The sequence below is a fragment of the Plectropomus leopardus genome, chromosome 20 (assembly GCF_008729295.1).
Source record: "Plectropomus leopardus isolate mb chromosome 20, YSFRI_Pleo_2.0, whole genome shotgun sequence".
Taxonomy (NCBI): Eukaryota; Metazoa; Chordata; class Actinopteri; order Perciformes; family Serranidae; genus Plectropomus; species Plectropomus leopardus.
In genome coordinates, this window is record NC_056482.1 from 4,838,819 (window position 1) to 4,851,558 (window position 12,740).

General features: G+C 38.3%; 1 protein-coding gene across 1 annotated transcript; it reads right to left on the reverse strand.

The window, feature by feature from the left end:
* Positions 1 to 221: 221 nt before the first annotated feature.
* Positions 222 to 12,674, reverse strand: nln (neurolysin (metallopeptidase M3 family)). Its single transcript, XM_042509361.1, has 13 exons — positions 12,521 to 12,674; positions 10,091 to 10,341; positions 7,088 to 7,236; positions 6,508 to 6,612; positions 6,173 to 6,275; positions 5,920 to 6,080; positions 4,465 to 4,600; positions 3,575 to 3,941; positions 2,142 to 2,343; positions 1,868 to 2,054; positions 1,650 to 1,778; positions 701 to 837; positions 222 to 608 (listed from the first exon to the last, which is right to left on the reverse strand). Exons 1-13 carry the CDS (start codon positions 12,559 to 12,561, stop codon positions 459 to 461), a joined length of 2,118 nt encoding a protein of 705 aa, XP_042365295.1. The 5' UTR covers positions 12,562 to 12,674; the 3' UTR covers positions 222 to 458.
* Positions 12,675 to 12,740: the final 66 nt, after the last annotated feature.

Here is a 12,740-nt window from a genome sequence, read left to right on the forward strand (position 1 = left end):
AAAGCTCGAAAAGATGTAATGAGCAATTTGTTGGCATACCCGTCTCCAACCGCTTTTGGTAATCGTTGAAGATGCTATATCACGTTTTAAGAAGTAATAACTTGCAGCTGTGCACACACAGAAAAGAGTTGTTTTCAGGATCCCGGTATTGTGCAAGCTGTATTTTGTCATAGATTTCTGTGACACAGAGACAAAGATGTGATATAAATTTTAATAGGGACTGTACTTTATTTATTGGAGTGGGGGCATGTAACTCCTTTGTTTTTTTTATATCAAGCTAAAAAGTTTGCTGCTAAAAAGGCCCACTGTACATATCATCATGCGAAACCTCCACTGTCTACTTTACATTTTAACAAAAACAACAGGTGCAATCATCAGGTAGAAAAGTAATAAAACATTTAGAGACATATTTCTATAACTAAAAGTATGCCTTGCTTTTTCAAAAAGACTAAATCAGATTATGTGTGTGTTTCCTGTGACTTAATGAGTCCTTTGCTCTGAAAGAAGGCGTCCTGGCACGGGCTGCGTCCCAGGAAGGTTTTCAGCATGTCCATTCCATCCACAGAGCCACCAGCCTCCAGAATCACCCTTCTGTACTCTCTCCCAACCTGCGTTTAGTAATATATGTAGTCAAAATAACATTTTCCACATGAAGTGAGATGAGTGTTTGCGAGTAAATCAATATAATAATCCCACCCACCTTTGGATTCATGATGCCTTCCTTTTTAAAACAACTGAAATAAATGTCCATGGAGTAGACTTCACTCCACAGATAGCTGTAGTACTGACCATCGTATCCTCCAGCCAGGTGGCCGAAACCGGCCGTCATATTGGTACCTGAAGGAAACACATCTTTGTCATCACATTAAATGATGAATGGTGCAAATGATTATGGCACGTTCAAAACAAAACTGTGCTGTATGCATTTCAAATAGGGTTACAACAGTATGACATTTTCACAGTATGATAACTGTCTCAGAAAATACCACATCACCGTATTACAGAAATATTACTATAAGTTACACTGACCCCTAAAGGAATGAAAAAAATTTTTTTTTCAGGTAAACAAATGTTTTGCAACTATAATTTAAACTCAAAACAATTTAAAAATATGTAGGTAAGTCCATTCAACCTGGATTGACATCACTTTTCTCGTGCTGAATTCGAAGCATTTACAAGAAGTATAATATTAAAACTATAAGCAAATTTGCCTGCTTTTTTCTGAAAACATAGGAAAAAGGCAACGAGCAACTTGGTGAGAAGGGTTCTGCAAATTGCAAGAAATTAAAAAGACTTAGAAAATTATTTTAAACTTAATTATATATTTAAAATCATTTTACAGATTTTTTTAAACACACTCTTTTCCCAGATTATTTCCTTGTTTGTATGTTGTTATTTTTACTTTATTTTTTTAATTCTTGTTTTTAAATGTATTTATTTAGGTAGTTTTTAAGCATATTTCTAATTTTTGGGTCGTTTCTTCCTGAGTTGCTCATTGCCTTCTTCCCGTGTTTTTGAAAGAGATCAAACCAATTTGCTCAGGATCTCAGGTTTCAGTGGGTTTTAAGCAAATACACAGAGTATTTGTTTAAAACCCATTGAAACCTCTCATCAGTAATAACAAATATTGATAATGTTCAAAAAGTGACCTGGTGTTGCAGGAACACCCAGGATGTCCTTGCAGTACTTTGCAAACACCTCAGCTGTGTCTGCACGAGAGCTGGTGTGTAGCGTCTGGTCCACTTTGCCGAGGACTACCTGACGCAGGTTCATCAGTCCTGAAGGATGATAAACAAGTCAACATGTCAACAGAAACCCTTGATTTCTGTATAAATTCATTTTTTTTGGTCAAATTCAGAAGTCTGACCAGTGTTGGCGACTCTGGATGCAATCAGTTTGTCGAGCAGATTGTCTGGGATCGGGCTGCCATCCTTGTAGTGGCGAGACATTCTTCTCAGAGGCTCCTTCTCCCAAACCCAGTTCTCAAGCATCTGCGAAGGCACCTCAACAAAGTCTGTCTCCACCTGGGTTCCACTGAACTCTGAGAAAGTGGTCTGATACAAACACGGGAAGAGTTTGAGCTCTATTGTTCCAATACACAGCCTGCAAATCAGATGAAATTACAATCGACGGTGACTTACCTTTGAACAGAGCTCGTGCATCACATGTCCAAACTCGTGGAAATAAGTCTCCACTTCATGGTGCTGGAGGAGAGACGGCCAACCTTTTCTGGGCTTGGTAAAGTTAGCCACCATAGCCGCCACCGGAAGCCTGCGTTTCCCATCAGGTCCTCTGCAGCCGGGCTGGAGCCCGAAGCATGCTGCGTGGCCAAATTTTCCCTCCCTGGTGGAAGATAAGGTTGCAAATGTCACACAGCAAGACTGACTGGAAACACAAACACATACTGTACATGAACAACATCACAAAGATCAAGGGCTCTAGTTACTGATAGCCTCCTATAAATTTGTTGTTATGGTGCATAAACTTGACTGACACGCAACTATTTCGGTAATAAAATTAATAATTGAAAGGTAACTTTAGTATTTTTCAAGCTGGAGTGTATTTTCCCATGTTTTTGTGTCCAAGTGACAAATGGAGACAACAGTCATTGAAACTGGTCCAGTAATGAGCAACAGGGCTGCAGCTGCAAAACAGGCTGCGATCTAACTACTCAGGGCATTTGAGCACTGTCAATCTACATTCACTAAATGCTCGCTTTTGACACTGACAGACAGAGTCTAGTGGATTTGATGATAGCAATTTCAGGGATGTTTCTGGTTAAACAAAAAGGATATTCTCTGTAGGGATCCTTCTCATAATGTTGTCAGAAACATCACATAATCTGAGCCTGTCAGTGGCTGAAACAAGAACCTTTAGTGCATAAAAATTAAAGGTGCAAAATTACCCTGAGTAATTACACTGCAGCCAGTTTCGTAGCTGCCTCTCACCTCTCACACACCAATTGTTGTCTCAATTAGTCACTTAGGGGCAAAAACATGGGAAGGTCCGGGTTGAGAAATACTGAACTTACCCTTTAAAGTAACTTTGGTTGCAACTAATGATTTGTCTTATTGTTGACTGATCTGGAAATTATTTTCTCCATTAATGGATTATAAAATGTCAGAAAATGGTGAAAATGTGTTGAATGTTTTATCCAAAGTTATTCAGTTTAATGTCAAAGAGGAATAAGAAACCAGAAAATATTAGAATTTAAGAGGCTGTAGTTAGCAAATTTTGACTTTTTTAAATTTCTCAAACCAATTATCAAAGTAGTTAGCAATTCATTTGGTAGTTGACAAAGAAAACATTTAATTTATTAATTGTTGCAGCCCTAAATGCCGCAAATTCCCTGGTTTCTGCTCCACAGCTGTAAAGATATGCTGCTTCTCTCTGTCTTATACGACAGTGAATGGAATATTTTTGGATTTTGAACTGTTGGTCAAAGCAATATATTTAAAGGGATTACCTCCGGCTGTGGGAAAATACATCTATCTAATTAATCATAAAATTGGAAAAATAATTGGCGAATTAATTAATAATGGCAATAATTGAACTTAAGTGAAGTGTTTTCTACCTCGGATGTAAGTCCAGGTAGAACTGGCCAATCTCCTCTCCTGTCTCAGTGTCTCGGGCTGAATAAAGCTTGACATTTTCATGCCACACATGCGCGTGTTCCACCTCTGTGAACGTGAGACCCAGCAGCTCCTGGTAGATACCAAAGAGTCCCTCTGTCACCACATCCAGCGGGAAATACTCGATGAGTTTGTCCTTGTTCACAGCGAACTTGCACTGCTCCACTTGATTCATGTAGTAGGGTAAGTCCCAGGCGTTGATCTGTCCGTCAAAGTGGAAGCCCTTCATCAAGCACTCTCGCTTCTTTAGCGCAAGAATGTATTTTCTCTCTTTGATTCCAACTGGCTTCAGCGTTTCATAGAATTTCTCTGTAAAGTGGGGAAAAAAAGTCAGAAATCGTTATGGTTAATGGACACACTGAATTAATTTTATGATTAAAAACACATAAAATGCTTCCCTGCAGTCATTAAACATAATTAAAAAAATCCTAGAGGCATATTTTTAAACCCAAAACAATTACAGCTAATTTTTTTTTGCCACATTACATAATAAAATATTGGTTTCTATATATTTATCTTCAATTATGTTCCCTCTATAAAGATTCATCACAGGGGACACTAACCAGACTTTCCACTTTGTGATTTACGACCATGATCATGAGCCATACGTTCTGTTGCACTACATAAGGGAGGCACGTCGTGCAACATTCATGACATAACATGCAACAGCCACAAGGTGTAGTGTTTCGACTAGTTGGGCCCCATCCATCTGTATAATGAAGTTTCTTTTTCTAATGCAAAGCTGTTATCGGATGGCGTGAGCCTTCATCTTAAGTTACACACGTGTGGTGTGCGTGTGTGCCTGAGAGGTGGCATGTCAGAGGTGTCATACCTAGGAAGTCAGACACATTGCTTGCATTTTTGGCCATGTTAATCTCCAGCACATAGTCGGCGTGGCTGCTATAACCGAGCAAGTCTGCGACCTTTGCCTTCAGCTGAATTAATTGTTCGAGGATCGCTGTGTTCACCTGGACAAAAAGAAAGGCGGCGGAATAAGATATTGCAGATCAGCTAACATTTTACAAAATATCAAAATCAAAATTGTAATTCTTAAGATTTCATTCTTGTTTGATCTGGTGACATCCATAGCTACTTGTGGTAACAGCAAGTGTTGGGTAATCCTTCAAATTCTTGCAGTAGCAAATACTTGTTGAGTAGTTACTTTGTCAGAGATACAACAGAGGAGCATGTAGGTGTATTTGATTACAGTGCAGCCAAACAAACTTGTGTTATTTAACCCTTAGGGACTGTTTGGCACATTTTACACGCTCTTCATTTTTTTTAATATTCTGGCAGTATTAATACATGTGGCATAAATTTTGGCAAGATTGTATATCTTTGTTTCATCTTGTAATTTCCAGCTCAGCTCCAACAATAAGTCTAAAATACAACTAAAACTAAATTGTTGCATTCATACTTTCAAGTGCAAAAAAAAATGCCATTGAAACTCATTCAAACTGAAAATTTTGAACTCACAGCCATCAAAACATAAAAACACACGCATTTTATTATTTCTGGGTGTCATTCTGGGCTTTTGCCTTGGAATTTGTAATTATTACTATTTTCCACCTTTATGACGTCATTTTCTACCATGTTTGGGATATGGAGAAAATACATGCTACTTCCATTAGATGCATTGTCACAATCAATGTTGCTGCAAATCACTTACATATCCCAGACTGTGATAAAAAAAAAATCTACTTTGCATATTGAAAATAATTCAATTGTTTGTGTTCTTTTCGTCTAAAAACATAGTGAAACCATGAAAAAACAGCATTTAAAGGGTTAATAAAATAATTAATGAATATTTGAAAAATCCAAAAAACAAAATTCTTGATGAATTTAAGTCATAGGGGTCCTCTTTTGAGTGACATCACGGTAGCTGTGTCCATTAAAACCCCATAAAACATTCATTCTTAAAATCCTGCTTTTGCTTTGTTATTATTAGGTACCGACTTTAGACTGATGAGGGAAAAAATTAAGTGATTTTAGAATAAAGATAAGGAACAACTGAAGGGGTCTGAATAATTTCAGAATGCACTGGCAACTTTTAGATTAGGCATGGTGGATTCCACATTGACTCTTTGTTAATACAGTAAATAAATAATTTCTATTGATGAGAAAAAAAATCTTATGGATTGCAACTTTAAGCACAGTTCTTGAGAGAAACAACATTATGTCTCCAAATAGAGCTGCATATGCATCAGCTGAAGTTTGAAGCTGACATATCTCGCTGTGTTCGGGGAAGTGTATCGGACGCACAGATTCATGATCAGACTCCAGTTACCTCTTTACACCTGCTGTGAAAAGCCGTTTCCATCTTCCTCCTGGTCTCGGGATTGTGACACCTCTTCATCAGGGGGAAGTAGTGTGGATATTCAAGTGTCACTTTAAACCGCCCATCTGCTGTCTTATCCAGTGCATTGAGGTAGCTGTCAGCCAGCCCACCTTAACAGAAGAGGACAACATACATACATGAAAACAGCGTATTTCTAACACCAGGCAGCCCACAAGAGTGAGTTTTTTAGAAATAAACTTACCCAACTCCTGCTCAGAAAAAACAAGAAAGGTGTTGTCCTCATTCAGGTTCCTGTTAAACTCTATGGAGAGTTCACTAATGAGCTTGGAGGTTCTTTTTATTTCCTTTGGAGAGAAAAGAAAAAATGATCTCCAGGATATGACATGATTATTCAAGAATTACATGTGGATTTTTTTGTAAACAGAAGACTAATTTCAAAATAAAAGCCAGGCACTTGCTATCACCTCACGAATTATCAACCTGTCTTTTAATACATAAACTCTTTAATTTAATACACTTATTATGCATATGATCCAAACAAAAGCAGCTTTAATAATCAGTCACATATTGCATTACCTCTTGTACGTCTTTCGATAGGTGTAGTCCTTTCCGCCTGCCTAATGTAACAAGTCTGTCTAAGAATCTCTTTTCTTCAGGTGAGAGGTTGTCTTGGACTTTTTTCTGTCAAAAAAAAGGCAAACACACTTCTTATTATAGGTGGAGTTATTTTTCATTTTGCTAAATTCATTTCACTTTATTTATGCTGCCTGATGACAGCCTGACAGTCCTGAGTGGAATACCACATGGCACTGGCTAACCCTCAATGTATCAGATAAAGTTTCTTTCCCAAGCTAAATAAGAACCAGTGATGGGGTCAGATGAAGTTATGGTATCCTTATTTCACATTGCACATCTATCACTTGTTGCCCTGGCTTGACATTAAATGTGAAAACTTATTATTGGCATTGCTTTAGTGACAAATGCATTAAATTCTCACAGATTAAATTTAATGTGTATCTTTTACCGTTAAGATGACTTTAACACCTCGTTATAATCTTAGCAAACTAGAGGTTTGATTAGAGGACAGTTTTTATATCAACTTTTCTTTGTGTTCTAAATGATGTGTATTTTACTGTGGATGTGACATGAGACGCACCTGCAAGGCTGTAATTCGCTGGAACACATCTTCCCTCATACTTATCTCCACATCAAACTCAGACAGTTTCTTGTCTGCCTCGGTGCTCGCTGCCCGAACCTCTTTAGAGGGACACACATACTGGGGGAAATCGAGGACATGGAGAGATGCTGAGGGAAGAGAAAAAACAAAAAGGACACCATCAATGTCAAAAGGATTTGTGCAACACTGGAAAATTTATAAAGAAAAAAAGCCTGATAATATTTGCAGGTCAGCAAATCCCATAATGAGACCAAAACCAACAATGTTTGTTTGTCTCTTCGCTATGCTGTCTGTGGCACTTTGCCATAAGCCCAGGAGTTCCTACTGAAGACGAATGACCTTGTTTACAACTCGATTAACATGCATCTATGGAAGGGATGTAAACAACATGCCGTCTGTAGGTTATTTTTGCTACTCTTCAGTTTACTGGGCTGCACTCCAACTAGGTCTGATAGGAGCTAGTCAGTGGTGCTGCCTATTTGCCGATTAATGGTAAAGCTAGGCGTGCTGTTCCAACCCAACAGAGTTGATGTGGAAACATTGCAACTACCCTCCAGTCACGCCTCAGCTCGTTCTGGTGAGTAAGCAGCTCAGTTTTGAGCAGTAAATCCCTTTAGCAGTGTTGACTATGTTATCACTGTTAGCTCTGTTACTACTGTTTGCAGTGTCAGCACTGCTAGTGCTGCTAACCATACACATACATATATGTGGCTGCCGCATTGCTCGCTAAATTGTGCGTTGATGTCGCCGCCATATTGGATGTAGCAGCAATCCACCAGGCAGGAAAGAAACAGGAAAAAGCTGCGTGAGACAGTTCTTTTCTGCAGGTTTTAGCTCCCATCCCGGTTTTGTTTTGTACATATTTACAAATAGTATCTCGCAAATTTTGACTTATAACCTTCAGAAGATCTTCCTATCTATATGCAACAAATGTTGTGTTTGTCTCTTTATGTCCGCTTACAATGGACAATTAAAGCAATCTTGAATTCTGAGTCCGTCTGGTGTGTTCAGTAATAATTAGAACAATACTTTTGGTATTGCCAAATGAGCTGTGCTGCTCCAATCCAGGAGGTGCACAGTGCAGACAGACTCCCAAGAAAAGCCGCTCAGCCTTGCAGCAATTTTTCCCCAGTGGCCACTTCTGGTATTGCTGCCAAAAAATCCCCCTGCAGCCCAAAAAGCATTTTCCCCCAAAAATCACCATTATAAATGAGACGTCTGTAAAACCTGGACACCTCCAACTGCAATCAAGGCCAGTTTTCAACCAATAAATTTCTTTTTCACACCACTTTTTTTTTTCTTTCTAATTAACCAGTTATTGGTTAATGAATGTCAGCCTTTTGAAAGCAAAATTAACTGAAATGAACATCCCTAATCGTGGGTAATCCAATCAAAAGTGGACAACACTTAATACAAGTCTAAATGATCACAAAAAAGCACAGCAAAATAGTCACTCGAACAACATGCCGAGGGGGTCTGGGAAACATGTAACCACATATCTTTTGTAGTGTGCACTCTAATACGTCCTAATGCTTCCCTGACAAAGATGTGACATAAAAATCCATCCTCCATGCAGGGCACAGAGGTTGTTTGGTGACTTAGGCGCTATAACTTTCCCATTTTTATGACAAGTTCAAGGAAGTGTTGCATGACCATCCATCACTTTGCCTTGTGGAAGGACACGTGTTGTATTCTGCTGACAGTGATATCTACAGCCGTAACGACACAACCCCTAACGTGATTAGCGAGCAGCTAGCGAGAGGGGCGTATGGAGGTAATAACTTTGTGTGGGGCCCTTTGACCTTTTAGCGTAAGAGATGTAGGCAGAAACAAAATCTGAGCACAAGTGGTCAGCTGGACACCCATGATAGACACAGGTGTGAACAGCAACATGTCCCTGCTGTGCACTTGTGTCCACATCACTAAAATGCATGTTAACAGCAGGTATAAACAGGCTCAATATCTTCAAAGACAGATCTCAAATAGAGTTTTATCATTTTTAAATAAGGCTCCTTATATTCCTTAAAATCGCTGGGAACAGTAGTTTACCGCAAACCTTACCCAAACAGGAGTAAATTGGGTGTGTTTTGGGGGACTTTTTTTAGCTCTGGATTAATACACATTTTGTGCTAGTTAATATATATGGGAATGACTTTACAATAAAACTTTGAACCCATTCATGGTAGTGAAGGAGCACCAAGCTTTGAAATCATAAATATCAAATATTCATTAATTTTCAGAATTTTATCCCTTTAAATGGCTTTAAATTTTTGTCATATTGCCACTATGATTTAAGATGAAAAAAACACACAAAAAATAATTATTTTCAATATACTACATGCAAAGTAAATTTTTTTTTGGATGATCGCCGCCTGGGATATGTCAATGATTTGCAGCAACATCGAGTATGACAGTGCACCTGGTGGAAATAGCATGTGTTTTCGGCATATGCCAAATATGGTAAAAATGAGGTGGAGAATAGTAAAAAAAAAAAAAAAAAATCAGGCAAAAGCCAAGCATGACATCCAGAAATAATACAACGCATGTTTTATGCTTTGATGGCTGTGGGATCGAAAACTTCAGTTTGAATGGGTTTCAATGGAGCATTTTTTGCACTTGAATGTTACAATTTAGTTTACACTGTATTTAAGACTTATTGTAAGAGCTGAGCTGGAAATTCCAAAATTAAACAAAAATACACTATATTGCAAAAATGTGTGCCATGTGTACAAAAATAAAGTATAAAAAACATGTAAAATGCCCCAAACAGTCCCTAAGGGTTAATAAAGTCTTATCTTAAAACAATGTGGTGCACTGATGCGTTTTGATAGTAACAGTAATAATTTTTGGACAACCTGCATACAAGCTTTGGCTACACAGACAATACTTAAGAAGTACCACCTCATTAATGATTTTGGTCTTTTTCACGTGATTGTTGACAAGAAAAATGTTGAATATGACCAGCTATCCTTACAGACTTACATGCATACTCCAGCTTCGCACAAGCCAAGGCTTTCAGGGTGTTTTCAACAGAAACATTTTCTATCTTTAGAGATCCGATGTCATCATAGACCGCCTTTACTCTGTTAATCAGGCTGTCTGTCCTGGTCCTGATGTCATCTGGGGTCAGGTCCCATCTCAGTGTGTTTCTCTTATTCCCTGCCTGAGAGCACTCTCTGGCAGATATCAGGGTGCCATTCTGGATGGTCATTCTCAGGAATGATCTCGATAGCCTGTAAAGAATGACATGTTACAGTGTGTTACAGCAGTTACAGTTCAGAATGAATTCAACAGGTGGCTCTACTATAAGTCATAAATCCTTAGAGGTCACTCTTGTAGCGTGCTCTGCATTTCTTCCATGCTAAGCTGTGACCTTTTTCTCACGTCCACTCAGTGTACAGTTTCACGGCATGGCAGCGGAAGCCTTTCAAAACAGGATCGTAAAAGCGTGGACTAATTTGTGAGGCAGCTATGACAAACTGCAGCCAAAACTTGTAAACAATTCATTAATTATTTTTAAAGTGCTCAAGAGCAGGAAGCTATCTCTTTAAAAGGGGAATATCACCTAAGTTAAGAATTCCAATATGTTATTTCCATGGCCGAGGAAAATTTAATCAGCATTGTTGAGCATGAACTACTCTCTCTCAAAGCCACAAACCAGAGAAGTGAGTCTCAAACTTGTGATGTCATAAGGTATAAAACTGTAGCTGCTCCATAGACAATGAATGGGAGCTTGATTTTGTGGACCTACAGACTATTTGTTTTCTTTTTTAAAAATGAAATTTATTCTATTGTAGTGTTGTACAGTCTGAAAATGTACCCATATCCTGGGTGCTCCCGGGGTCATCTAGAACAGTAGTTCCCAACTGATCCAGTCACGGGGTCTAGATTTCTCCTTCCTCATTAGTTCAAGGTCCACACATTATAAATGACCGCATATTTAATTTAATTTCACAAAATGTAAACCACACACTTGCTTAGAACACAAACAAATAAAACATATTGCAAGACTGAACAGAAAAGGCACTTTAAAATAAAAGCTCTGTGCCAGAAATTCACTGCACCACAAAATAATGAGCTTTTTTCAAAATTGAAGTGTTCACAAATCATTTGCTGTCCGTTTAGAATGGACCTGTGACCCATTTTTGAACCACAACCCTCAACTTGAGTACCACTGACATTTTTCACTATTAATTGTCTATGAACATTTTTGGGAGGGCTGCTTTTGAAATGCGTTTGGAACTATTTTAATTGCTTCGGAGTAATATCACTTATGATTATTGATTAATTTTTGATTACTTTTCTAACAAAAGTTTTAAATAGGGCAATAAAACTGAAAAGACCTAAAAACACAAGTGCATAAACGTTGCGTTCAGATTTGTCTAAACCTGCGCTGTCCAAACATATGCCAAAGGAAGGCAATCCTGCTCGGCAAAAGATGTAAAGCAAAAAATTAAATTTTTTATTCATGATATAAACTTTTACTGGGCTGTCAGCGTTAATGCCTTAATTGCAATAAGGTCCATAATTACTGCGTTTATTTTTTTATGACATTGAATGTCGGGCAACAATCCTGTCTTTTAGAGGCTGTGGTGGGCTGAGTTTTAAAGCTACGTGAGCTAGCTTCTCAGTGAGGGGGCGGAAATACGCGCTAAAGTTACTTTAAGTTTTGACGATATAAAACAGCATGGCCATCTCACAGGGGTCCCTTGACCTCTGACCTCTAGATATCTGAATGAAAATGGGTTCTGTTCGTACCGATGAGTCTCCATATTACAGACCACTTTATATGAGTCCCATGAAGTTTTTTGCTGTCATATAATTCTTAATCAAGACAATCTGGTCAGAATCGCTTTACCTTGTTAATATGGACATCATAATGCAAAAATAATGGAATTGAGGAAATGTGATTAAATAAATGACTTATCATGGTTAACTATAGATATTCTTAAATTCTTATTTAAAAAACACCATTTGACAGCCCTGACTTTCACTGAATTATTTTTTCATATGTAACACCTTTTACAATCACCAACATTTTGGTTAGTAATTGTAATATAATTACATATTTTTTTCTCAGGAGCTACTCCCCAACATTGTCTTGGAGCAGCTCCTGACTTTACACCCAATGACACAAATATGACTTTTAGCACTCTAGTTGTTTTTTTATTTGGGTGAGAGTCGTTAATCTTTACTAATATTTTTGGACCTTCTTAGACCTCATAAATAACATGTCTGGATTTTGAATGTTGACGTAGTTCACCTTAATTACTTTTTAATGATTATCAGGTAGTACATAAAACACACAGCAATTACGAATTAGGAGCAGCTACATGTAGCAAGTCAAACAGGTGTTAAATGAACAGACTAAACACGTTAGATAGTCAGAGGTGTAAATAACTTGAAGCATACCTGCAATGCGCTCGGCAGACAACAACTCTTAATGCACACATGCCGGCGGTTTCATGCGTTTTTCCATGCAAAAAAAGCCCAAATCAAGTCGCTCTCTTCTCCTCTTACAGTTCAGTCCTGACAGAGCAGTGGCAGTAGCAGTAGTGGGTCTCCCTCTCCCTCGAAATGTGCAAAACGCTTCTTATTTCCGCTTTAACCGCGCAGGCGCAGAGGAGGATGC